This window comes from Alosa pseudoharengus, unplaced genomic scaffold (assembly GCF_046254945.1).
Source record: "Alosa pseudoharengus isolate Yale_2024_CS ecotype anadromous, Long Island Sound unplaced genomic scaffold, YU_APseudo_1.1 YU_APseudo_1.1_scf_14, whole genome shotgun sequence".
NCBI classification, from domain to species: Eukaryota; Metazoa; Chordata; class Actinopteri; order Clupeiformes; family Clupeidae; genus Alosa; species Alosa pseudoharengus.
Window position 1 is genome coordinate 6,932,118 of NW_027468609.1, and position 27,624 is coordinate 6,959,741.

Below are 27,624 nucleotides of genomic sequence, written 5' to 3' on the forward strand. Positions count from 1 at the left end.
AGCCTAATATCATGATAATCGCACGAACCTCCAGCAAGGTGTTCATCTGTAGGTAATACGCAGCCAGTATTATGGTGCAACTAATGTAATGCCAGTGAAGGCATCATATTTGTGTTTGGTTGTAAACGTTCTAATTACTGATAAAAGGGATGCAATTTACAGACACCAACAGCAGGCACTGGTATGGATGTCATCGTACTTATCCAATAGGATTCAGTGTGTGAAAGTTAAGGGTGTATTCTCCAGCTACATAGAGTGCGCATCGTACTTATCCAATAGGATTCAGTGTGTGAAAGTTAAGGGTGTATTCTCCAGCTACATAGAGTGCGCATCGTACTTATCCAATAGGATTCAGTGTGTGAAAGTTAAGGGTGTATTCTCCAGCTACATAGAGTGCGCATCGTACTTATCCAATAGGATTCAGTGTGTGAAAGTTAAGGGTGTATTCTCCAGCTACATGGAGTGCGCATCGTACTTATCCAATAGGATTCAGTGTGTGAAAGTTAAGGGTGTATTCTCCAGCTACATAGAGTGCGCATCATACTTATCCAATAGGATTCAGTGTGTGAAAGCTAAGGGTGTATTCTCCAGCTACATGGAGTGCGCATCGTACTTATCCAATAGGATTCAGTGTGTGAAAGTTAAGGGTGTATTCTCCAGCTACATGGAGTGCGCATCGTACTTATCCAATAGGATTCAGTGTGTGAAAGTTAAGGGTGTATTCTCCAGCTACATAGAGTGCGCATCGTACTTATCCAATAGGATTCAGTGTGTGAAAGTTAAGGGTGTATTCTCCAGCTACATAGAGTGCGCAATGGGTGTAATGCAAGGATCTGTGTTAGGTCCCTTATTGTCAGCTTATATATCAATGATCTTCCACAGCATTGTCATGGAGTAGAACTAAAACTGTACGCTGTGGAAATGCAAAAGCAGGTGAGAAACTAACTATAGCTATGAAAGCTGGCGAAAGTGTAAAGTACAGTTGTGTACAGAAGCTATTCTAGTGGCTCTTACACAGTTGACGGAGCAGTAGTAGACAAAGCCGTCTAAACAGATACAGTAGATGAGCCCATCTTTTGGACAGCCTCAGTCTGAAAGTCACCACACAATGGAATGCTACCAGATGGCATTAAGAGCTGTGACTGTAGTACAGTAGCTTTAAATCTAAACTAAAAACTCTCAACACTGCTCTTTGGTCCAAGGTTAGTAGTTTAACTTTCAAATGAGAAAAAAGATAAAAAATCTCTCCGACCAAGGCACTCTGTGAAATTAAAATGTCTTTATTACAACTTGGACGTGTCCAAAAAGGACCTAAAAATGTCTTTCATTGAAGACACCACTGATGTTTTATGCAAACTGATGAATATTAACAATTCTACTGACTGTTTCAGATATAGCCTCTCCAGTGCTTCCCATACATTGACTTATTTGTGGCGGCCCACCACAATATCAACATTGACCACCACCACACAATGATTTTCCAGGTTGTACTAAATTGTGCTTAAATCTGGTTAGCATCATAACTACGCTGCACTAATTGGCTAAAAACTGTTGCATTCAAGTTAATTCTGCAAACCTACCACCACAAATAGAATTCAATTCTGTGGGAAACACTGATCTCTATACACCAGGAAGGCCTGTTAGCTTTACAGCATTATTTGTCATTTCGGTCTGATAGTGTACCACCCAACCAATTTTTACCCACTCTGACAGAATAGACTTTACACAATAATGTTTTTCTTTTTCAGGACTCTTTTTATAGACAGCTTAAAGGCACAGCTATTGGGGCGTGTTTTGCACCGAATTATGCAAACCTTTTCTTGGGTCACTGGGAAGAAACATTCATATACAATCAGCTAAATAATCAATTTTGTGATAAGATTGTGTTTTTGGAGTCGTGTTATTGATGACATCTTTTTAGTTTGGCAAGGAAGTGAGGGTGAACTCTAACAATTCCATAATTATATCAATGCGACAGATTCTAATATTAAGTTGTCAATTGACTATTACAAAACATCTGTTAACTTACTTATTTATTTCTATTGATGGGAGTGGCTCTCTACAAACCAGAATATATAGAAAGAGAACAGACAGGAATACTTTACTCAGGTCTAACAGTTTCCATGCCAAGGGACTTAAAAGCAACATTCCCTTTGGGCAGTTTCAGCGATTAAAATGCATTTGCAGCAATGACTCTGATTTTGAAAAGCTGGTCAAAGACATGAACTTGAGATTTTATGAAAGGGGATATTGCCCAATTTTAATTGACGATGCAATAGTAAAGGCCCATTCTCGAAATCGGTCTGACCTCTTAAAGTAAAAGAAGAAAACAAATTGGGTTAAAAACAATCCCAGACCATGCTTCATCACACAACAGCCGCTGTGCCTCCAGGATAAAACAAATAATCAAGTCCAATTCAGTGTTTCCCAGAGAATGGAATTCCATTTGTGGTGGTAGGTTTGCAGAATTAACTTGAATGCAACAGTTTTTAACAAATTAGCACAGCGTGGTTATGATGCTAACCAGATTTAAGCACAATTTAGTACAACCTGGAAAATCATTGTGTGGTGGTCAATGTTGATATTGTGGTGGACCGCCACAAATAAGTCAATGTATGGGAAACACTGCAATTGGAAAATTATTAATAGTGATCCACTTCTAAAGGGAATTTGGTTACACTTTACTTGACAGTATCGACATAAGAGTGAAATGACACTGGCATGAACGCGTCATAAACAAGTCATAAATGTTCATGAAATAATGCTTCTGTCATTAAGTGTCATTTGGTTTTTGTCATAACAAGTTGACAGGATTGTTATGGGTTAGGATTAGAGTAGGTTTAGGGTTAGGGATAGAGTTAGGGTTAGAGTTAGGGTTCATGTGTCATGACGGTGTCATGTGTTCATGACAGTGTCATGTCACTCTTAGGTCGATACTGTCAAGTAAAGTGTTATTTTCCCAAATCCACCTATGACAGTGTTTAGAAAAGCACCATCTATAAAAGACAAACTTGTCAGGAGTTACATACCAGGCTCAAAAGATAAAACATAGTTGCATAAAGACCTCAGGGAACTTATAAGAGCGGGTCATTTAAACACTGTGAGGGTGTCATTCAGTGCAAGACATTTCTTGATCTGAAAACCCAAAAGGAATATAAAACCAATGGCTTTATCAATTGTAATTCTGAGTTTGTGGTATACCACCTACAGTGCCCTTTAAAGAGGAGATTAAAAACAAAGAGGAGATTAAAAAACTATTTTCTAGACACAAATATGCAATATGGATCAACAATGAAGATTATCCAATGGCCAGACACTATAGAGAAATACACTATAGCGACCCTTCATCCTTAAAAGTCCATCGTATTGAGTGGGTGGATAGATTGTTGAAAATGTTGCTGCAGTGTGAAACTTATTGGATTTGAATTTTAAGGCAATGGAATATCCAGGTTTGAACATGTGGCCATTTTTAGGTCCTTTTTGGACATGTCCAGGTTGTAATAAAGACATTTTAATTTCACAGAGTGCCTTGGTCGGAGAGATTTTTTTCTCTTTTTTCTTATTTCTATTTCTATTTTATAATTTTTAGTCCTTATGGTGCTAACAGGGTGTGTGTTACCATGTGTGATGTGTTACCATGTGTGATGTATTACCATGTGTGATGTGTTACCATGTGTGATGTGTTACCATGTGTGATGTGTTACCATGTGTGATTTGTGTCATCTGTTTATCTGGTCATTTGTTGAATTCTGTCTGATGTCTATTGGCTAATTGTGCACTGCCAGGCGACTTCAGATGTAAAATAGAGTGCATTTTCTAAAACCATTATCTTATATATTTTATATACATTTATATACAGTTTTTGATGATTCATCAGAGTGTCTGAGGGAAACAGGATTTATCCTCTAGAGTAGCACTATTGACTATATCAGCTCAGGATTGCTAAACTGTAAGATATGTTTGATGTGCATTTGGCTTGATCAGATCTAGAATGATCACATTGGTAGCTGCATCACTGTTCATTTCCTGACATCTTCACAAAATTGTTTTTGATTGGCATCTTTCCTCCCAAATTACCCCCCACACCCCCCCACGCCATATGGGTCCATAAGACCTCATCGCTAGAAGGAGATGTGGCACCAAAACGGCAAAGCCTTGACCGACTTAACGAGAACAATGAATGTGGCACCTCTGCCACCTTAATTAGCTTATGGCTAACTCTGGTACTGTATGATGCATCGAATGGCAACATATGTGTGTAAAATTGTTCATGATCCCTTAATCTCATGTCTTCTGGTGGTATAGTTGGCAATGTCATACTGTGAATGTCCCCCTCCCCCCATAAGGAACTGCATAGTGCATACAGCCGAGGGGCTAGTTGGAAGGACAGGTGTGTTTATCTATCCCATGACCATATTCCATGAAAATTGATTGAAAGATGATGATACACGTTGCTTATGTGGCTCCTGTCACAAGTGTTGCATCCTGTCACAAGTTGGGACATTGTAATAGACCATGCTTAAAGTCACGTGGGTGACTTCCAAGAACCAACTTGCTTTTTTAGCAAATAACAGCTTTGAATAAACTTTGGCAGAATATGTCTTAGAGCATTTCCTGATGGCAAATCTCATGGACTGCGAGGCTTACTTGGTATTTATGATGTGCGCAAATGCCAAATGAAATCTGCATGGCATCCAGTCAGGATTGCCAAGTGATTGGATCAGACCACCTTCGGTGAGGGATTGCTGCTCAGTGGAGATGCTCACAGTGGGTGGTGGTGAGAGTGTGCAAATGGAGGATGCCTTCAGAGTCCTCTGTAAATGTTTTGACTACCAGAACTGGGACCAGACCTCAGAGCTTTCCAAACATTCAAAGTTGAACGTGACAGGATCACATCCTCTTATGGATGTCCAAAATGGTTCAAATGAACCTCTATTGGGTGAAGTGCTGGTGAAATGAGTGTAGACACACACACACACACACACACACACACACACACACACACACAGTGATGGTAATTTTGATACCATAGATTTAATAGAGACCCAGTCAGACCAATAGTATGAAAAATCAGGAACAGAGTTTATTTACAATGATGCAGCATTACTTCACCTAAAGATCCATCAGCTGCTCTAACTAGACAAGGAAATAGTTAGGGTTTAAGTATCCTTCCAGGATGACAGGAGATGGCGTTGGTCATCCCATCTCACGTGGCCTACACTGAATCAGACTCTGATTAGTGGCAACCTGGCAATCCGGAGCAGATAGCTACTGACGCAGCCATGCAGAACAGTGAAACACTGCAAAGTCATAATATTTCCGCTCTTATCTCTAAATACAGTCACACACATATATACACAGGGACAGTACAGATATCATACAGTCATTACATAGAATCATAATTTTTGTATCAAAGTGACCTACTAATGAGAAATGCAGAACATTAAACCACATATTGGAATATTGGACATATTGGACTCTCAACACACACACACACACCTCTGTTAGACTGGCCTAACGAACAACTGTGAAATAAAAACGGGAGGCTCTGAGAAAACCAACAGCCGTTAGTCAACCTGTGATTCACTTTCTCCAACAGGCTGTCACTGTGTGGTGAGTTGACCAGCATACAATTTTATCTATACCATGTAGCCCCACTGTGTGGCGAGTTGACCAGCATACAGTTGTATTTATGCCATGTAGCAGGTGAGCACTCCCCGTCTGAGATAAATCCCCCTCAGCACATCTGAAGCACTTCAGAAGTTCTTTAGAACAGTAGCCAGAGTGTAGCCATTCATTCATTCATTCATTCATTCATTCATTCATTCATGGGGGCGTTAGTGAAGAGTGAGACATGAGCATTATGGGAGAAGGCCTGCACGGAGAGGATGCCAGGGGCAGGCTGCGGCACTGTGGCTCTGGTGATTTAATTTGTCTGTGATGCCGTGTGATATTTGAGAGGCAGCTGTGATGTTTGCCCGAACCAGGCCTGGCCTGGGGGAAGGGTGCAAAGCCACTGGGCTACAGGAACGCGGGCCTTCACACCCAGACCACAGTCCCACTCTGCTACATGAACGTGGGCCTTCACCCAGGCCACAGTCCCACTCTGCTACATGAACGCGGGCCTTCACCCAGGCCACAGTCCCATTGCCAGCCTCCAAGCAGGGGGGAAGGGGGCCCTGTGAGGTTTCTTTATGGCCCTCGAAGCACTTACCACGTTCTGTGTAGTTAGTATAATAGTGTTGTTACTATCATATAAAATGTGAAACTGTCAGTCAAAATGCAACTTATTGAAATAGTCTGCATCAGTTTAATATGTGTGCTGGTAGTTATTATGTGTATTATTCTTTGGACATATATTATACACACATGCTCGCACACGCACATACACACATTAGAATACATATTTAACCAGTCACAGCATGGATGATTTTTCAGAAAGAAGAAATCGAATATCTGACAAAAAAACCAAGCAGCTCTAATGAAATTGTTTGTATATGAAGTGTATTTTTATTTAATGGAATCCATTTGAATTCACTAAAATAGTGCGTATGTTTTCATCCTTAATGGAAAGAGACAAACCTTCTTTTCAGTTATTATTTGTATTAGTCAGAGCAGTAACAAACTTACAAAAAGGTAAGAACATATTGTGTTGACAGACATCAGTAATGACGATTTGGTATAAACTTATAAATATACACAAATGCTCACCTCAATGAGGTGGTATTTACAATGAGACACTCCATAATGAATGAAGTCTGTACAAAAGCAATAATATAAGATAAACTTTTACATTCACTGTACATCTACATAAATACATATTTACAGTTTTTACAATACTATGAATGACTTTAAAATGTCAAGGTGTGCTTCAGGATACAATAAAATAAACAAAAACCAACAACTTTATGAAAAATAACTTATGATTTGGTCATGACTGTGAATAATTTTATGTATAAAAATATAAGCAAGATATTTTTACTCTTGTCTGTCAAGTGGTACAGGGAGTTTTAAGGACAGGATTTGTAAACCCTTGCATGAAAGGCCTATGTGAAAACGTGAACTTTCCCTGCCACTAAGGTTGCCCAATGACCAGGAAACATATCAGTCACTGGTACAATCTAGACAAAACAAAAAGTCGGGGAAAAGGAAATAGTCAAATTAGGACAGCCATTGTCTCCCGACGTGTCTACTGAATAAACAATGTCTCTTCAGATAGACTGGGTCCAGAGCTTCTACTGTCTGTTTAGTCTGCATGTTTATGCAACTGACAAAAATTAGGGTTTGGTGTGTCATCATCCCCTGTCAGGGTCCCAACTTCCCTGCTCTTATAAATACATCCATTCACACAGAGTGGAGGTTTTACACAAAACAGCACTTGTTTTAGTTTACATCCAAAGTTTGATAAACATAAGATTAATGTGCTGCCATAGTCACATCAGATCCAACATTACAATGAAATGGAAGACATTGTCAGGGCTGAAGTATGAAGGCCGTTGCCATTTGCCTCAGTAGCAAAGGTACAAGGGAAAGGAAATAACCTGTGCAGCGACTGACCCTGATGGCCTGCCAGGCGGTGTGAGGAGAGCGAGGGGTTAGTGGCTGTAGGTGTGGATGTCATTAGGGAGACTGAGGGATTCTGGGAAGGACGCCAGGCCACGGCGCTCGCAGCTCTGACTGCAGCTGCAGCGCTGGATCCACATGACGTTACGCGCAAAGTCTTTGCGTCCGTCAGTGCAGTGGAACTGCAGCCGCACAGTGCGCGTCTGAGAAGGCTCGCAACAGCGCCCGTCAGAGCAGGAGCCGCACGAACGTGGCCGATACCTCCGCGTGGTCGAGCAGCCGGCGAAGGTGATCTCCACAGGCTTTCTGGGCCTTGTGGTGCGCTGGCATTTCTTCCCTTTCTATGGGACACAGATAAGGAAAAGTACAATAAATACACATTGTACTGACAAAACTGACCTTGTCCTAACTGATTGACAGTAAATAGATTTAAACAAATGAATTGACAGTCGTTAGTGCACATATGTTGTTGTATTGTTATATAAATATTTGATAATGCTAATGCAGGATTATCATGGTTAGAGGTGTACCTTGAGTAGTGGCATTATGTCAGCGTCACACTGGCGAATCTGACAAAGGCGTGTCTCCCTGGCCAGCCGACACTCTGGGTTGTCATTGGTTACGCGACTAGACACTCCCATCCCACAGGTGGCGGAGCACGGAGACCAATCAGTGGTTTGCAGGAAGCACTTGGTGGGCATGAGGGCTTGTGATTGGGTGGAGGAGATCCACTCTGAGGGGCAGAAAGGGGAAGAAGATGGAACAGAATGTCAGTCACAAGATGTGGAGATTTTTTCAGTATACTACCATTATAGAAATGATGCAAATGCCTCACTGGATTGACAGAATTCCTTTTATGGTCATTTCATTGCACACAATTCATAGTATTCACCTTTGAGAAAACATGTCACTACAGCTCTCGTCATATTTCAGAGCAACAACAGTGATTCATTCAGTCACAAGGCAATTCCCTACATTTGTTACACTGTCAAGTTTTAGAGACCGATAGATGTGTAAAATATCTTACTGCAAATAATCACCAACAATCTTAAAGGTGCTCTAAGCGATGTTACGTGGTTTCTAAGCTAAAACATTTTTTGTCCCATACGGCAAACATCTCCACACCATCCGCTAGCTGCCTGTGCCCTGCCCCTGAGTACACTGTAAAAAAAAAACGTGGTCTCTGTAGACAGCCCAGGCTCCAAAAACGGCAACAAAAACCACCTAGTCCAACCTGGACCATGAAACGTAACAAACTTTTCCAGCCAATCACTGGCGAGATGCGCGATCAGGAGAGTTTCAGTTGCACAGGAGGGATGGGGAGGGAGGGACAAGCTAACTCTCTGTTTTGTTTGAACGTTAACAGAAGTGATGTTACATTACCCAACATCGCTTAGAGCACCTTTAAATTCAATGTTAGTCGTTCAATAGAAATAGTGAAGCTGCTTCTGTGGCTGCACCTTGTTCTGGAGCTCCAGCAGTGGAGTCCCAGGGAGTGGGGGCCACCAGCAGCTCATTGCTGCCCAGATCGGGGTGCCTAGGCAGGGCAGGATGCAGCTCGTCCGGCCTCCTGGCAGCCTCCTCCTCCTCCTCCTCCTCTTCCCTGATGCGGTTGTCGTCGTCACAGACCCACTCCTCGCAACAGCGGCCTGGCAGCCTGGCGAGACGTGGTCGGGAACAGTGCCAGCCTGGCAGGGGCATGGAGTGCGGGCACAGGGGCATGCAGCCCACCACACCGTCCATGCAGCTGCACTGGTGCTCACAGCTGGGCTGGAAGTCTTCGCCGTGCTGGTAGATGCGGCCGTTCAGCTCACAGGGCCGACCCTGGGCTTCAGCTGGGGTTCAATAGAGAGGGAGATGAAGGGGTTAATGAGAAAATGGATTATTCATATGTCTAAATTTCGGAGATGGTAATTAAAGCATTGCTACTACTTCTATTATTGCTACTGCTACTACTACTTTTTAAAAACATAGTAGTAATAATGATAATAATACAATAAGAATATCAATATTTTCTCATATCCTAGTATTCTTAAATGTACTATGCTGACATTTACACAAGGCATAGGTTGCCATACACTTACCTCGACACAGACCACGGTCAGGATCCCCTCCAGCCCCTAGGTGGCAGTGCAGACCTTTGATGTGATCGCAGGGTTCGCTAGAGCTGCAGTCCTGGTTAAACTGCCTGGCACACACTTTACAGCAGCCACAACCGTCCAGCACAGAGCTGATGCCCGGTGGGCATTTGGGGGCAGGGGAGGGGCAGGTGCACTTCTCAGGGCAACTGCAGTGCACCTGGGGGTAGAGGAAGAGGATGGGAGGGGAGAGAGGGAACAATGTGTCATTCACACAGAATGGAATAAGAGTCCGAAGGAATCTGTCATAGATGGTATTTGTAGTAGTTTACTGGTTTCCAAATTCATATTACTAGCCATGTTAGTAATCTATTTTTGCATAGGCTCAGGGAAAAAAAATAAACAAATTTATGAAATGTGTCTATCTCTTTGAAATATATACTTTTGAGAGAAGAGTCAAACAAAATAAATATAAAAGACTTGTTAAATACTATATTTTCTTATAGGTGCAGTCACACACAGACACATATTCACACAAAGACAAATGTGACTGCAAAATGAATGAATCTCCCAATGTAAATGGATTTGCTTCTCAAGGATCCTTACACCTCCAAAAATGTTACTCAAAGAAATAATCATTACACTACTAAGTACACTATTTGTGATCACTATTACCACTATTACTATTTTTACTACTACTATTATTATAACTATTGCTAAGTCGCAGCCAGATTCTTTGTTAAAATATTTTCACAAAGTTAAATTATTTGGCTTTCTTACTATAAATGCCCCTTCACCCCTACATATTAATGTTTTTGCAGAAATCTGCCACCCACAAAAACTGTAAAAAAAAATCACAAAAACTCACCATAACTGCAGCCCAGGTTAGAAACACCAGCGTGGAGAGGCTTGTATGTCCCAATGATATCCTTATGGAATACATGTCTTAGCAATCAGATGCTCTCCTGTTTAGGAAAGAGTGTTTGAGTTCTTCAGCTCTCAGCAAAGGGAAGGCTTCCCACGAGTGAGTTTATCTTCTCAGATTTCACTCTGCCTGTCTGTCAAACACCGAGTCAATCCAGAGGGACTCGCCTGCTCTGTTTGTCTGCCGTCTGCCAGTGCGCTGCAGCTCTCACTTCAGATGCTTTGTGCTGCCGGCTCAGAGCAACTCAACTCAACTCAACTCCGCTCGGCTCGGCTCGGGAAACTTCATACAGAGAATCTCTCCTGTGCTCTCTCTCTTATAGCCGAGTCTAGACAACCCCTCCTGTGACATCATACACACACACACACACACACACACACAAGCACACACACACACACGTTTATGCTTCTAACGTACGAAGTCCAGACAGCAGAGCCAGACGAATGACGTTTCAGGCAAACAGTAGAGAGATGAGAAGAGAGGAGGAAAATATTCCAGCGGAAGTTATGGAGGTATGCACGCGTGGATTGTAAATGAGACGATGAGTCAGGATCAAAAAGGACCAAAGTGATCCAGCTCTTTGAACTCTAATTGGGTGATTCACACATTAGGACTTTAGTTGGGTGGGATTGTGAAATTTAGAGATTAAATTTGGTTAAGTTTTCCAATATCTGTTCCGGACATGACATCTGCATAGTTGTAAACAACGCCATAGCAAACTATCCAGCTTTAGTCAAATGTCATCTAGGCTTTTCTTTAAAACATTCCCATTGTCATCTTCCAGGAATCAAGCGCATCTCTCTCTCCCACACTCTGTTTACTGTTTTATCAGTAATTCATTTCCCCGAAAATCCATCATTTATCTTCACCCACTTGCATATGTACAAAGAATTCAAAAGTCAAGTGTGTGTGTGTGTGTGTGTGTGTGAGAGAGAAAGAGAGAGAGAGAGACTGTTTCTGTGTCCAAGTACATCAAATGTGTGTGTGTGTGTGTGTGTGTGTGTGTGTGTGTGTAAAGGTGTTTGTACCTGGGCCCAGAGGAAGCTCTGATGTTCTGACGGCGTTCTGGCACGGCGTGTTATGAAATGGCGGAAACCCAATTTAACACGTCTCAGTCAGGAGAGCCGTCTGACCACAGAGGCCTGCCTCTCGCCGTGAGCGCTCCCTTTCACCAGCGCGGGCAGGCGGCACTGCCCGACTGGCCCCTTCCAGCGCAAGACGCCGGGACATCACACACACGTGGGACATAGCTGACGGGCCCAGCACACTGGACAAGAGAGTGAGACACAGACACACACACACACACAGAGAGAGAGAGAGAGAGTGCATGCTGTCATCCTATCTGATTCATGACACCTGATTCAAATGGAAAAATCAACATTCCATGAGAGTAAAGAGGACTAACAGTGAAGACATATCACCGATAGCTGACAGAGCTGCTGTTTTGCCTTCTGTTTTTCCTGGACTTTTTTGGACATTTGTTCCTAAGTCGTTACTTTTAATGGCTTACAGTATGAGCAGATGTTATTGTGGAACTGTTTGAACTGTTCACCAAGCTGCATGTTTTGAAGACTTTGATAGCCACCATGATGATTCAAACAATTTAGTATTGATTGGCCAGTGGTTGAGAAGAGAGAAAGATAGAAGTCTTTGGTCCACAATGTTGGGAAATTGTCATTTAGATCTTTGGGCCTCACTATAGCCACTGTCCATACATACTGTATTTCTATAGATAAAACAACTTGTGAGAAGATGAGCCAGTGGTGGCATGTTCTTACAGTAGTTGTCAATAGACACTCATGGCATTTCAATTCACATGCATCAAATGTATGTGTGTTTACTGTATGTGAAATAGTGGCCTTTTTTCTTCTGGACAAAATCAGTGATGGAAAGAGATCATCATCATCCTGATGATTTGATCAAAGATCTTTGATCCGCTTTAACCCTCTCTGATTTGATTTATGTCAAAACAGAGAAGCCCTGAGAAACAAGGCACCCTGCTTGTGAGCCAGTTGGTTATGAAACCTACCCCATGTAAAGTTGTGCTCAGATATTCAGGGGGAAGGCAGGGGAAGCATGGTGCTGTTTATATAGGAAGTGTTTGTGAAAATTGAAATAACATTTATTTACGGGAAATTTCTCATGAGGCACTCAGCCCTCTCCTTGCAGGGTTGTGTAAGTGTGTGTGTGTGTGTGTGTGTGTGTGTGTGTGTGTGAGTGTCTTTAAGTAAGTGTGTGTGTGAGAGAGATTCTCTCTCTCTTTCTCTCTCTCTCTCTCTCTCTCTCTCTCTCTCTCACTGTGTATGTATGAGTCTGTCTGTGTGTGTGTGTGTGTGTGTGTGAGTCTGTGTGTGTGACTGTGTTTGAGTAAGTGTGTGTGTCTCTCTCTGTGTGTGTGAGTGTGTTTAATTGAGTGTGTGTGTGTGAGTCTGTGTATGTGTGTATATGTTTGCATTTAGAAACAGACTGCAGCTGAGTTTAATCAATTTGTATGGGGGTTAAAATGGCAAAACGCATTGAGAGTAAACACACACACACACACACACACACACACACATACTAATGGCACAGACATTTTCTGCTGCGACGATGTCAAGCTTCTGTTTGAAGGTAAGGCTGTTTAGGAACCTCTCAGTATATTTATAGCATTTGCATTTAACATCACCAGAGGAAACACACACACACACACACATTCTTGGACAGGAGAGTTTACCCCCAGGATGGAAAAAGCCTCACCACAGATGCCAAAATTAACTTCTCAAATATGTACCCTCACTGAAATGCTTTCACTCAGAAAAAAAAAAAGAACGAAACACAGACACATCCTTTTCACCAACAACAGCTCACTTTTATGATATTGTTCAGAGAGGTCCTGGTGTGGAAAATATGCTTGGATTGTGCCAACAAAACCAAATAAACTTTCTTCACATAATGAACAAAGATGTGAGGAATCCTGGGCGCTGTTTAGAACAACATCAGCAGATACCAGAGATGCCAGTGGAATATTACTGTTGGGCAAATAAAGTTCTCAAAAATATAATGGTGATTATTGCCCCCTCTAATCTGAAGATATGCTTCCTGGTGTAAAGGGCTTGGGTATGTCAGCACTGTCAACTCTTGGTAGACTCAACAGGAACTCAAACAAATCTGCAGCATGTGTGCGCCTGTACTCTTAACTCTTGCGTGTCAAAACTATGAGGACAACATGTTCATATGTCAGAAATAGGCCAGGAGTATATTTACAAGAGCATGTGAATAAACAAGGCTTTATGTCAGTGGAGTGGATGTGTGTGTGTATGTGTACATATTCACATGTGTGATACAGTGAATGTATGTGTGTGTGTGTATGTGTACATATTCACACGTGTGATACACTGAATGTGTGTGTGTGTATGTGTACATATTCACATGTGATATAGTGAATGTGTGTGTGTGTGTATCTGTGTGCGGGCCTTCACTTGTGTGCAATAGTAACTATGTGTGTGTGTGTGTGTGTGTGTGTGTGTGTGTGTGTGTGTGTGTGTATTAGCACTGGAAGGTATGTGTGCATTCCCGTCCTTAGGATGGTGCAGGGGCTCAGGTGCTGTCCGGCCTACACAAGGAGGTCCTGTATTCACACACTCAGCCCCCCACCCCCCACTGGCCCGACCACCCCCACCCCTGACGGGGCCATGCATCATGACCTTCCCCTGTCTGAGGGGCTATTTGCTTTACTCCGGCTGCTCCGGCATGCCATCACACTTCTCTCTGCTGGAGATTTACCACCGGTGCACTCCAAAGACACTAAAACACTGTGTTTTCACTCATTTGACACACGGCAATTATGTTGACAAACTGACGGAGGGCCATGTTGCAGTGAAATACAAGGGCATAGTAGGACTGCAGCAGAGATGCGGTAAATTGCACGCCCACTTCGATGGACCAACTTGCAATTGCAGTTTCCCCAACACGCAAAGCCGTCAGCAAAAACATCCTACTTGATGTCAGATTTTTTCAGTGGAGCACAATCTCTGGTCTTTTCTTAATATCTTTACAGTGAAGCTATGTTAGAGTGAAATTCTGATGAAATTCCAATTGGTTATTCTGAAAGGAGACCAGAAAAACAGGAAAACATTTCCTGTTCAAATAAAAGTGCATACAAAAGCGCAATGCAATCTATGATCCAGTGCAATCCAACCCATAGTGGAATACATTTGGTGAAATACTGCTGCTTGCCTCATAAAGCCCCAGCGGCCTTTTCTCCTTTCTGATCATTTATACGTTTGGTCCAGTGCTCTTAGAATGAGTGAAGCCTGCTACTAACATAGAATTCTCAAACAGCCTCCCATCTCATTAGATCTAATATCAAGAATCCTGCTATGGATATTAAAGGTACAGGCCTAGTTTTGCCTGCGGGGATGGACATCTGAATGGATTCCATACAGTGGAACAAGGGGGCCTCTACTACCCCGAATAACAGGGTCAGGAGGTCTCCAGGTGGACGCACAATGAGTCTCATTTAGACTTATCATCACTGAGCATTGCATCATGGGACATGACAACTGGGCGTGTGTGGGGAGGGGGAGATGGACGGCAGTTTGCATGCCTTCACCATGTTTAATGGAAGTGATGACAGAGGAGCCGGCATTTTCCCTGTACCTCTCTCTGTCTTCAGCCGGACTTGCACGACCTCATCTGTCGGCCGAGGCATGTCCAGGTGTATTCCGGACTGAGACCTGTAAGAGCTTAGGTATTGAGTAGAGCCAACTATGCAGTCTGTTCATGCAACCGATGTGAGACTTCAGCTTGGCATGTCCAAGAAAAATCCCCCTTTCCTATGGGATCAGTTGCTCATGTGGGGCCTTGGATGAGAGACTACATTTCTTCATATGCAGGATTTCTAATGTTACCCAAGCACAAGGAAATGGTCAAAGAGGTCAATTGCTACACATTTACATTTAAGACACATTTTGTCCAAAGCAACTTACAGCAATGGAATACAATTTAGGGGTATTAACATTAAAGCATTTTAGATTTAAGGTACAGAGCTACACTACAGCAATAGAATAAAATTTAAGCTAACATTTAAGCATTTTAACATTCAAACTTTTGAACTACAGGGCTACAGCGTTAGAATAACAGTAACTACAGTGCAGAGGAGAATATAGCTAGAATTATAGAGTTATCGCTGTATCTATCACTAGTACTAGAGGATGGGAGTGCCTACACATGAAGTATGGAGAAGAAGTTAGAGAAGAGAGTTAAGTTGAGTGGGAGGGGGAAAAGGTTGTTAGAAACACTAGGAGAACAGGTTATCTTGGATGAGTTGTGTCTTCAAGAAATGTTTTTTTTTGAAGATAGAGAGAGACACCCCTGCTCTGATGGAGCTTGGCAGATCGTTCCACCATTGGGGGACCACAGATGGAAAAAGTCTGGATTGCCGTGGGAGTGGAGGCAGCAGTGCCAGACGTCGTTCCTTGGAGGAGTGCAGCGATCGCGGGGTAACATAAGCTTTTATATAGTTATTTAATCACACACAAAAATGATCATATACTATTGGCCTAATACAACATCATACCAAATCATGCTTCTGTGGTGACAAAGCCTCTATGTCTAATGCTATGCTTGATGTTTTTTAGATATGGAACCTGCACATACGAAAAGAAAGCCCATGGTGGTCAGTCTAGGACGATCAGCCAACATTAGGATTATCATCATGATTGTCAGGAGAATATTGAGGTATCTAAAGGCTGTAAAAGCTAATTATAAGGGGAAAGGCTAGAAGGCATTAGAACAGTCTTCATCTTAGGTGTCACAGAGGTGGAACAGAAGTGGCTACAGCCATGGCTGATCACAATAGTCTAGTTTACACAGAGTACAGACAGACAGAGAGGTGTGCCACAAGTTTACAATAAACTCAGAGGAACCCGTCCATTCCGAATCATAGGCTGACTCAAGAGTCACACACACACAGAAACACACACTGAGGCACACAAACACAGACATACACACAGGTGATTTACCACAATGTAACCCAATTAGAACCAGTAAACATACTGATGGCCTGTTAAAAAAAACATCCAAACTACCACTGGACTTTGATGTATCTATCAGGCTCAAACTGTCATCAAAGTGCCTATGAATATAGAAGAGATCAAAGTCGGAAAAAATGGTCCTGTTCCTCTGAAGGTAAGTTTGGTGGTACGGGCACACATGAGAAGCTGGCATGGGGGAGAGGTGGGGGGTACAGGTGGGCACCAAGCCTCTTGTTTGTTTGCCATGCAGAGAAGGGCCCGGAGCCCTGCCCATGCGAGCACAGAGGCCGGCTTGTCTGGTAAAGGCGACTGGAATTACAGTAGAAAGCGGCAGTTTGTTCGTGCTCGCGTCCACTTTTCCTTGAGGTCATGCTCCCCTCAAAGGCGTCTTTGTGGTGCGCGATTTCTCGCCAGCAGGAGAACGCATCTTTCACTGCCGCCCTTGCGGAGTGTGGGAGGGTGGGCACGACGCGGGCACGCTACAGGATCTGAGCGGCCGCTGCCAAGGCAGAGCCTCTAGGCCCACGGTGTGAATGACATCACGCCTGACAGCATCGCGTTGCTAACTGCCCTGTAAATGTCGTCACCTCCTCCTCAGGTCAACGTTGCCACTTACAGCAGGAGAACAGGACCTCTGTCCCCGTGTACTGTACTCGTTATAAACGGTTAATAAACGGAGGCATCGGTGGGAGGTCACCTACAGCGACGTTGATGAATATTCATTGGTTGGATTTTCATCAGACGTTTTTTGGGACCTTCACGGCCTGCCACTCCAGTGTTTGGCAGTGGACGATGTTTGTGTGGTGTACGTGTTTGCATTCGGGGCCACAGGCAGACATAACACTTTTTCTTGGCAACACGGCGTAAATAAGAGAAGCTTGGTCGCCGGGAAACATCAAGGCCGCTAAGCTCATCGTTATACCTGGTGCTCCACAGGTGCAGATGTTACTTGATCCCAGGTGGCCATGAAAGAGCGATACATGCCAGGCAGATGTAGAAAGACATTGGGAAATCTCATCAGTGTCAGCACAGACACTAACACTACCATGGATCTCTTAGTCATCTCTAATCATCCCTCACAAGAAGGCACACCTTGACCTGAGGGAACTAAATGAGAGGACTTTTTTCACCAGGTTACCAGGTGACTGGAGTTATGAAGTAAAGGCAACATTAATGGATGTGTCTGAATCCAGTTTGATTTAAAGGAACAGTTTACTGATTTCATTCAAATGTACAACTTGTAACACAAATTCCCTGCGGTGTTTGCTGTTTAACCATCATGTCGGATGTCTGGTTTAAGGATGGGAGGCGAGCTGACCAGAAGTTTAATTTAGTCTGGTTCTCCCAGTCTGCACATGATGTCCTGGCATTTAGGTGACTTCCTGAAATTTGGAAAAATTACCATTTCCAAAAAAAGTCCAGACAAATATGCAGACAGTGTCGGATCTTATTTATGATTTCTCCTGTCCTCAGTGTTGCCTGTTCCGGCGCATATGTATTGAGACTAGGCGATGGACAGGTCTTCCTGTCTCCACAGTGCTTGGTCTCTGGGTCTGACAGAGGAAGCAGAGGAGACCAAGCAACACAGACTTCCTCTATCACTTTAGAAAAATGTATCTGCAAAGTCAGACCACTGGGTACAAAGAAAGCTTTACAGGTTCAATCAACATTGCAGCATTGAATGTCAAGACATGATGCTGTCTTGATTTTCTTTCTGTTGCACTCATAGACACATTTGTAGGTCTGTTGTGACCATTTTCCTAATTGGTTAGTCTACATAATTCCATTACCTTTCTTAAGCCCTTTAATCACATTACCAAAATATCCATCAAAGATTTAGTTTAGATGATTAATAACAAGTTTCTTTTATTGGAATCCTGTGCCATTTTTACAGGGCAAACTGGGCCTACCCCATTGTGTTCTCATGATGAAATGAATAAATAAGGAATTAAGTGCTTGTTAACATGGGGAGGTGGTGTTAGGGACAATCATAAATGAGCTATTTTGCTCCACTCAGACAGACGCTCCCTCCCTTGGTCCTAAGACACATCACAGGAGAACGTCGTGGATTATTGGTGTTGCACAGAAATTAACAGTTTGCTGGCAGCGCTTGGGAGAGAAGGGGCTCGCCTCAGTGGTTTGCTGTGGGTGCTTCTGGTGTGGGCTGAGGAGGGAAAAGTTTACTTCATCTGCCCAGTAGCAGCCACTAAAGGGGTGGGGAGGGGGGTGAATTAAAACAAAATATGCCAGCCTTTGCTGCAGGACTTTGCCGCTCATGTTTTACTGGAAACTCTAACCAGTGCGGAATTGTGGTCTTGATGAAAGCTCAAGCTGACGGCGGTGCCAAGCAGCTGGGCACGTGCTGTGAGATGCAGGAGTGATGAAATGTTTTTCGTTCCTTTCTTCCATATTCACCAGACAGCTGAGAGACTCAAGTCGGGCTGATGCCCTCCACAGAGAACAGCTGCTGCCTTATAGACCCTTTCAACAATAAAAACAAAAACAATGCTTGAACGTTCTATTTGGTTCCCAATCTACTTCCTCTGCATTAAGATAACATATGGAATGTTAAAACGGAATCCTTGTGGGGCCAACTATGATGCTGATAATGGAACTCTCTTGAAAGGGTCTATAATGAAAGTTTCAGCATCAATCGCAAGCCAGTAGTTAGTCCCCCCTGTCATGACAATACATATTCATTTATGAATACACTTACAACAGCATTTCACTGTCATTGTTTAGTGACTTCAACGTGTAAGCCTAAATTTGTATCCATTTTGCATTAACCCAAGACTTCACTTGATGCATAAAGCTTATTCACTTCAACTATGGCAGAATTTTTTTTATCTAAATTTGTGAGAAGAGGAGCAATACATGCCTTATTTGAATAAAATGTGATTGAGGTACAAAGCAAATGACTAATAACAGAATGGTATCGTTACTTCATAGTAATCAAAAATATAGATAGGCTACATTATTGAAAACAATGATTCATGCAACCACATGAGAGTGTACAACGTATCTAATAACAACTACATATCACTAACTTGTGTTTATTACATACAGACTTTCCCAACTAATAAGACGTTTTCTACGTCTATGTCTACGTAACACACAATATGAGCATCAATAAACTGCAAACAAGTGTATTTAGCATGATTTCATTATGTGACAACATGGAAACACTAAAAAAATACTAATAGCATAAATATAGTACACATGCATTTTTTATTTCAGCAAAGACATAAAAAGACAATTAATCTTTTTTTTTTTTTACAGTGCTTTAATTTGGGGAGTACGCTATGGAAAATACGTATTTACTCCACCCAAATTCCCTCTGAGCAGAAGGGACACATATAGCATACAACACAAAACACAGTATAGTTATTATGCTGGGATCATTGGGATGTCTGCCAAATCCCATAACCATAACCACAACCATGCAGATCACACACACACACACACACACACACACACACACACACGACATTGTAAGAGACATACTGACTTGAAGCCACAATGATTTTGAGTGAATAATATCATTTGCATGGCCTCCAACTCAAGAGGAGGCAGTGACACCTGGTGTTGTCAAAGCAACCATGTCTTCAGAAAATGACCAATACAGTTGGACACTTCAGTCAGCAGATAGCAAATTATAGTTAGTCTGTATTAATTGATGAAGATTCTTGACTAAACATGCTAAGATATCGAATAGCTATATCAAAATAGTAACATGAAGATAACAAATTAGTAGGCCCATTGAGATGTGCTGCACAATCTTTCTTTCTTCCATAATCCCTAAAAAACAAAAAGAAATGCAACAACAAAACTGAAATAATGCATTGATTGCCAACCACATCAATGCATGAAACAGTCTTAGACCTCTGCGTGATGGTCTACGTGCAAAAGCGGCTCACTGTTAGGAAAGTCACGAAAATACTTTGCCATTAACCGCAATCAAGCTGTAATTGAAATAATAAAGGGTGCCACTGGAGTGTGAAGAGCACAACGCCTCACTGTTGCCATTTATAGAAACACACGGATGGGACTTCATGAGAAAATTCCACAGGAAAATTGTTATGGGAGAGAGGCCACAAACAAGTGTAGTGGTGCGCAAAGTTATAAGTCATGCACTGAATTGTTACTGGTTGATGGCAGAACCAGAGGATAATGCTGCTTTTGAAGTTCAGTAGCCTACTAGGAGGCGAGGCCATGAATACATTCACAACTACTTTTTTTGCCAGAGAAAATAGAATATAATAGAGAAAAAAAGAGGAAAAAAGCTTGGACTTGCATTCCCTTTATATGACTTGATGTCCAAAGAGGTTTTTTTATTTATTATTTTTTTAAGCAAAATAACACAGTTATTTGTGTTATGTCCTCTGGTGCTCTCTGTGTCATAGAAAAGTGGGGTGGATTGGACACATTTCTTAAACTTGCTGACTCACTCAGAGTTTAGATCAAAATAAACCATAATATTTGACTAGCCTATATCATGATGTATTTTGACCTCATTAAGCTACTAAAATATTATCTTTTATAGTCTAAATAGCAGCTTACCATAATATGCACATTTCATACATAACCTACTTTGATCATATTATAGGCTAAGGCTATTATTGTATCTGCCGTACTGCGAATGCGTAGGCTACTTATTCATACATTTACATACATTTGTTTTAATTTATCATGCTTCATTTACATTGAACTACACTGTAGGCATGTGCAAGCAAGTTACAATTAATATTAGTGCTAATTTACAATGTGATTTTACGGGGGGTCAAAGTTGTAAGGTCAAAGGACAACCACATGGTTTGTAATGTTCGAGCGCGCTTCTATTCTCAAAGAAAGTTCTCTGCTTCACCGCTGTCTTGAGGTCGGGTAATTTAAAAGCTTGAAAGGAAGGATAATACATTTCTTACATTTGCGTTTAGTGTGAGATTGTGTCAGGAATCTTACAGTATTTTGCTACTACTGCAAATGTGAATGTGAAAACGTACAGTTTGTTGTAATCAACTTCTTAACCGGGGTCGTTAGCTAGCCGGGTTAGCTTGCTAGCTAACTGAAGACAAGCTGCTAGTATAACCTAATTCCTCTGTCCTCACAGGATATAATCGTAGGATAGAAGCTAGAGCTCTTAAGATCCGAATAACCGAAAGAGTGTTTCATTGCTTATTGAAGTTAGTCAATTTAGAGTTAAATACAGAAGTCTTCTGCAGAGATGGCAGAAAGACCCGAAGATCTTAACCTGCCCAACGCTGTCATCACACGTATCATTAAAGAAGCAGTAAGTTTACTTGTTATTGTCACGATATTTTGCTTCGGAAGACGTAACGTAACTTACTCCCTCATCCGGGTGTTTTACTGCATTATTTTCAATGACGTGATGGTGTATAATAAACAACGTTAGTAGATTCGCTAACGACGGTGAAAGCTATGCGCTTATTTTGCTAACTTGTAGAGTTCTAGCTAATGGTATGGCTGTTGTGGTGACATGGCAGTCTGATAACAGTATTCTGTCAATTTTTGTTTCGTGAAGCTGCCAGATGGCGTAAACGTATCTAAGGAAGCAAGGAGAGCCATCTCCCAGGCGGCCAGTGTTTTTGTGTTGTACGCTACATCATGGTAAGAACAAGTAAAAACACATAGTTTTTGTGTGTGTATCTGAAAAGGAATACTTCAAAAAGGCAACTGGCTTTGTCAACAGTATCATGTAAAGCGATTCTAATATCCCTATTGTGGTCTGTCAGTGCTAACAACTTTGCGATGAAGGCTAAACGGAAGACCCTGAATGCTGGGGATGTGATGTCCGCTATGGAAGAGATGGAATTTGAGCGGTTCATGCAACCCCTCCGCGAAGCTCTGGAAGGTAATTGGTGTCCTAATGATTTAATCGTTGCTAACACTTCAGATGTTGCAGTAGGCTTATTTCTGCTAGATTAGTCTGTAATTCAAAACATAACATTTATCTAGTGATTAATTTATAATACCTTTATTCAAACATACATATACATTTCCTCAGTATTTTTGTTACCAGGATGAGGGTATTGAATCCATCTTGGTTCTGTTGGCTCCTTGCTCAACCAGTTGGCCCACATGAACCGTCTTATTTATGTTTTAGTTACTTGACTTAACTTGCCTAACCCTGCTTGCATGTGTTTCACAGCTTACAAAAAGGGGCAGAAAGGTAAAAAGGAGGCCTCTGAACAGAAGAAGAAAGACAAAGAGAAAAAGAGTGATGTGGAAGAGAACGACAAGAATAAAGATGAAGAGGAGGAAGAGGAAGAACATATGGATGAGGAGGTGGAGGCAGAGAATGAGGTTGAAGATGAAGAGGTTGAAAACTGAAGACCACCTGCTTCTTCACCACCACCCAGTGGAAATGCCCTGGTTTTAGAGGGCCTTGATGTGAACTGTTAGTTGCCTAATGAGCCTGTGGTCTATATGGTGCAGCTAGAGGATTTTGTTTGGACAATCTGTGCCACAGTGGGATATGTAGTTTAGGAATGCTTTTGAAAGCAATCTGAAGTTAACACACAGTACATGTTAAGTTGGTGGCTTAATGTTTGTTTCTACACATTGTAGAGGATCTACACTTGTGTATGGTCCCTAAGAAGTACTACATCCAACAGCAAACACTTCTCAGGGTACCAAATTTGAGGAGCTTTTTGTAGGTTTCTCCAAGCATTGTGTCCACCTGTTTGGTAGAGGCACATTAAAATGTAAACATTTGAAATGCCAACCTTTCTGGTTAAACAATTTGTACTTTTTATATTTTACTTTTCATATTAAAAGTTGTTTTGTAAAACTTTCACTGGATATTTAAGGACAATTGTGGAATAAATGACATTTGGATTTTCTATAAACAGACCTGACAAACAATTAGCCATAACAAAAGGTGCTAGATTATGACTACAGTGTAGTGGTTAATTACTAGGCAGAAGCCTGAAAGACGTAGGTTAAATTCCCAGCTTTCACTATTGTGCCCTTGAGCAAGGCACTTAACCCCAAATTGCTCAAGGGACAATGTAATATAATAATCCCTTGTAATATAGTTCTCAAGTCACTGTGGACAAGTGTCTGCCAAGTCAAATGTAAATGTGATTTGGATACACTTGTGACAAGTGCCTCCATCTGCCATGGTAATACAAAGGCCTTTTTTTCAAGTGAGGTTGAAGTCGGATTTTAAATACCCAAACATGAGTAAAACAAAGTGTCTCATGTGATCTACAATGGCACACAAATTGCTTATGGTGTCATTTGTCTGTGAGCAAAAGACCAGGCGGGTAATACATTTTTGTAACAAATTTATTTACTTCTCCACTCGTGATTTTACTCCTGGAAGACAGAAAGGGCAGACATTAGCATCATTGAGCAACTCCACAGCATACACAGTATATATAAAATACTAATTGAACACTTACAGAGGCGATTTCAACTTTTCCGGCATTAATGTCATCAATGACATCATGGGGATGACGGCCATCGATGGTGCAACCAACAGACTGAGCTGTTCCCAGGATCTCTTTGACGGTTCCTGACAACCACAAAAAAAGTATATTTTCTTACTACACTTAGCTAAAACATTAATAGGTTACAAATAACCCTTTCAACATGGTTCGTACAGTTTTTTTTTGTTCCAGGTCTTTCGGCACAGAGTTAGCCATTTGATTGGGTAGCACTGCTTCCTAGAGCTGGGTCTCTATTAGCCTCCACTGGACTAAGCTCAGTCATAGCAAGACAGGCACAGTGGCGGGAGGCTGAGAACATTTCTGCTTCATACTGCAACAAAATACATTATGGCAGGGTGCAGTGCCCAAAATGAAATGCACATGAAATGGAAACTCACCAGACAACTCTCTGGCAATGGAGCGGTGCCTCATGACACGGGCAATGTTGACAATCTCTTCAAGGGCCACGCTGCCACTGTGCTTGACTGAAATGAGTAAGGAGGATCACAATTTAAGGTCAGACAAAAAAGGTACGTATATATTAAAAGTTAATCTGAATAACTTTTCAAACTTCAAGGCTATAGCCTACTTGGCAACGTTTCAGTCCGTTAACAAAATTAATTCATGTGTAAATATCCACAATAAAACACAGTCTGGACAGACTGAATGGGACAAGCATCATCATTTGTTCCAGATCTTTCGGCACAGAGTTAGCCATTTGATTGGGTAGCACTGCTTCCTAGAGCTGGGTCTCTATTAGCCTCCACTGGACTAAGCTCAGTCATAGCAAGACAGGCACAGTGGCGGGAGGCTGCCCCCCCCCCCCCTCCAGAAACAATAGGATGACTTACCGTTCTTCACCTTCTTTCTGTCACGAGGAGGCTCTTTCAGAGCCTTGATGATGAGAGCAGAGGCGGAGGGCACGACTTCAATCTGCAGAAACGGAAAAATTGGGAATTGTTACATCAAGGCTAGTATTGTCGTTAGGATAATCCTTCACTGTGGAAGTGTGAATACCACTGAATACTTACAGCTGCCTGTCTGTTCTGGATAGTCAGCTTCACGGTGATTCTCAGACCCTTCCAGTCGCCAGTGGCCTTAGCAATGTCGTCACCAACCTTCTTGGGAGACTGTAGGCAAACAACAAATTAGTCTCCCATTTCAAATCAATCACTCTCCACCCATTAACTGTTACAAGGATACCATTATGGCAATTTTCCAGACAGCAACACTGAAACTACAGCTAAACATGAATCTGTCTTGTTCCAGATCTTTCGGCACAGAGTTAGCCATTTGATTGGGTAGCACTGTTTCCTAGAGCTGGGTCTCTATTAGCCTCCACTGGACTAAGCTCAGTCATAGAAAGACAGGCACAGTGGCGGGAGGCTGAGAATAGACATGCAAGTTTTGGTTAAAACTGTGCTACTTACCAGACCCAGAGGACCAATCTTAGGAGCCAAAGAGGAGGTTGCACCAACTTCTCCTCCTGTGCACCTCATGAATACTGTAAGACAATGGAGAACATATTACATTAATTATTTTACAATAACCAAGTCATTGGGACATTATACATTCACAAAACATGCAACACATTTGTGTCATTTACAACACTTCAAGAAATCTCCTTCAGCAGTGGCACAAAACAATTCTGAAAGACTGAGAATACAGTCCGTCTCAACACTACATGATAGAAGTTTCTAACTACACAAGTGTTGCATACATAGCTGTGAAAAAGTACAGAATGCTGAGGAAAGGCTAGTTTCAAACAGTTGTTCATCTGCCAACTACCACTGCCTGCAAGTTCAGACTTTATTGCATTAATCAGTCCCTAAGATGAACAATGAAGAGCCAAAACGAGCAGGTACGTTGGTACATCTGGTTGGTAATTTGACAATGATAGAAGCGACAGAGCACATATATCTACACTACCAAGATCTGCCATTCCCACCCCTCGAATTTTTTATGTTGGTAAACTGACATCCATCTTATAGGTAAGTGCACTCAAGGCTGCATCAAGTGGAATCCTTGATACATACGATTTAAGTTACACCTCCAGTTCGTTACAATCAAGCTAGTAAATGTGTATCTGGCAACATGACCGCATCCAACCAGTACACAGCAACAAAACCTAAGCTCAGTCCCTATGTAAATGCACGATTTTATATTACTCTAGAAGAGCAAGTGCTGTTTATCATGCGCTAGTCGCTCATCCACAAAATCCAATTTTTTTACGTAAACGCAATTACGCTACCACTGCGCAGGCGCCAATTTACCGTGGTGATACTGTTAGCCATTGAAGCTATGCACGTGGACACCACTGCAAACACATATTCATTGATTCCTGACACTATAGTAACTTAACCAATCAACATCCACAAAATATACCCTCGATGATCGCTCGGTGACCTGAATCGTTGAAGTTGATCAAGCTAACGTTAACATCTGCACGCGTTTCCCGTTCCACATGGCAACATCGGACACAGCGGTAGCTGCTATAAGTTACCAAATCCCTTCCGTTTGACACACCTGACTCCTCGATCACCTTTCTGTTTTATAAAACTTACCTTGATTCCTTAAATCACTTTTAAAAAAATACCACATACCACAAAATGCACACTACATGCGGAGGTTTCAGTTGCGTTAACCCTGCTAACGTTACCTAAGTTAGCCAAATAGGCCTCAAAGCCTGCCCTCATGAGACGCCCAGTCGCTGACTTTCCAATGTGGTAGACACTTCAGTAAACGTACCAACTTTAACCTCATTGGGATCGAACTTGGGAGGCATGATGTAGCTTAAGATGAGCTCAGTTCTGCTTGAAAAGGTGAGGGTGTCGGATGAACCCGGATTCGGGACGACCGATTACTGTTGCACCTTCACCGCAAAGTGAAAAAGAAGAGACCGTTTCTAAGTATCGTGGTCTTTTATACAGTTGGTGATAACGCGAGATCTTAACATGTCACGTTTTAACTTACTTCCGTCTAAACGTCACTAGGAAGGAACATTCTCTAAAAATAAATAATGAAACACAGATGACTACGATTTCGTCAATATTTCTATGTAGATATAAGAATACCGAATACTTAACTTGTCGACACATTGAAGATCTACAGTAACGTTACTACACTTTACCACGTCTAAACCGAAATTTCACAGCTACAAAAGGTAAGAAACTGGTAACGTTATCTTAGCGTTGTACTAAAGATCCTCAACCCCAAACAAACCAGGTGGTCATTCCTTCTTCTAGCCTGATGTGTAAGTAACGTTACATTTGTTAACAGTTAACCAAAAGCAATTTCATGACAGGAGCGATATTTAGTGATATGTCTATAAAGTATTTTAACATAATTTTCTATCGCTTTTCCACCAGTCTTACCGTTACGTTAGGTTAATTGTGGCATATTCTGATTCACCTTTCCAGTAAACAGCTAGCCATTAGCTACATTCAGCCTGATGGTGTTATTTTCATGTTTGACAGCCTCTTGTGGATACATTGACTACATTGACTGGATACATTGACTTACTAAAAAGTAAGTTAACTGGCATGACAATATTTAGACATAGCTTAGCTAGATATACTGAAGGACATAAGGTT

General features: G+C 41.9%; 4 protein-coding genes and 3 non-coding genes across 11 annotated transcripts in view; 2 read left to right on the forward strand and 5 right to left on the reverse strand.

The window, feature by feature from the left end:
• Positions 1 to 6,553: 6,553 nt before the first annotated feature.
• On the reverse strand, positions 6,554 to 10,834 carry ccn1l1 (cellular communication network factor 1, like 1). Its single transcript, XM_076283170.1, has 5 exons — positions 10,510 to 10,834; positions 9,648 to 9,861; positions 9,024 to 9,398; positions 8,094 to 8,296; positions 6,554 to 7,904 (listed from the first exon to the last, which is right to left on the reverse strand). Exons 1-5 carry the CDS (start codon positions 10,582 to 10,584, stop codon positions 7,596 to 7,598), a joined length of 1,176 nt encoding a protein of 391 aa, XP_076139285.1. The 5' UTR covers positions 10,585 to 10,834; the 3' UTR covers positions 6,554 to 7,595.
• A 10,556-nt stretch (positions 10,835 to 21,390) lies between these two features.
• Positions 21,391 to 23,399, forward strand: pole3 (polymerase (DNA directed), epsilon 3 (p17 subunit)). The gene is made up of 4 exons (XM_076283635.1): positions 21,391 to 21,867; positions 22,120 to 22,205; positions 22,331 to 22,449; positions 22,747 to 23,399. The coding sequence occupies exons 1-4, from the start codon at positions 21,802 to 21,804 to the stop codon at positions 22,926 to 22,928; spliced, it is 453 nt and encodes a 150-aa protein (XP_076139750.1). The 5' UTR covers positions 21,391 to 21,801; the 3' UTR covers positions 22,929 to 23,399.
• Positions 23,400 to 23,870: 471 nt separating this feature from the next.
• rpl12 (ribosomal protein L12) lies at positions 23,871 to 26,936 on the reverse strand. 2 transcript variants are annotated; one of them, XM_076283633.1, is made up of 7 exons: positions 26,780 to 26,936; positions 25,462 to 25,535; positions 25,063 to 25,161; positions 24,883 to 24,964; positions 24,430 to 24,516; positions 24,005 to 24,117; positions 23,871 to 23,918 (listed from the first exon to the last, which is right to left on the reverse strand). In XM_076283633.1, the coding sequence occupies exons 1-7, from the start codon at positions 26,814 to 26,816 to the stop codon at positions 23,913 to 23,915; spliced, it is 498 nt and encodes a 165-aa protein (XP_076139748.1). In that variant the 5' UTR covers positions 26,817 to 26,936; the 3' UTR covers positions 23,871 to 23,912. The 2 variants fall into 2 exon arrangements, with proteins under 2 accessions (XP_076139748.1, XP_076139749.1); XM_076283634.1 differs by lacking the exon at positions 26,780 to 26,936 and adding an exon at positions 26,691 to 26,742.
• On the reverse strand, positions 24,213 to 24,337 carry LOC143123585 (small nucleolar RNA SNORA65). The gene has a single exon (XR_012986871.1). It is a non-coding gene; the product is annotated as a small nucleolar RNA SNORA65 (small nucleolar RNA).
• Positions 24,715 to 24,839, reverse strand: LOC143123584 (small nucleolar RNA SNORA65). Its single transcript, XR_012986870.1, has one exon. It is a non-coding gene; the product is annotated as a small nucleolar RNA SNORA65 (small nucleolar RNA).
• On the reverse strand, positions 25,290 to 25,414 carry LOC143123582 (small nucleolar RNA SNORA65). Its single transcript, XR_012986869.1, has one exon. It is a non-coding gene; the product is annotated as a small nucleolar RNA SNORA65 (small nucleolar RNA).
• Positions 26,937 to 27,088: 152 nt separating the features above from the next.
• Positions 27,089 to 27,624, forward strand: part of lrsam1 (leucine rich repeat and sterile alpha motif containing 1) — an 11,284-nt gene continuing 10,748 nt past the window's right edge. For 2 of the 4 annotated variants that reach the window (XM_076283629.1, XM_076283630.1), the window contains exons 1-2: positions 27,089 to 27,194; positions 27,508 to 27,559. The gene's annotated coding sequence lies outside the window, so the exon portion shown is untranslated. The remainder of the gene's footprint in view (positions 27,195 to 27,507; positions 27,560 to 27,624) is intronic. The other 2 variants (XM_076283631.1, XM_076283632.1) reach the window with 1 other exon arrangement.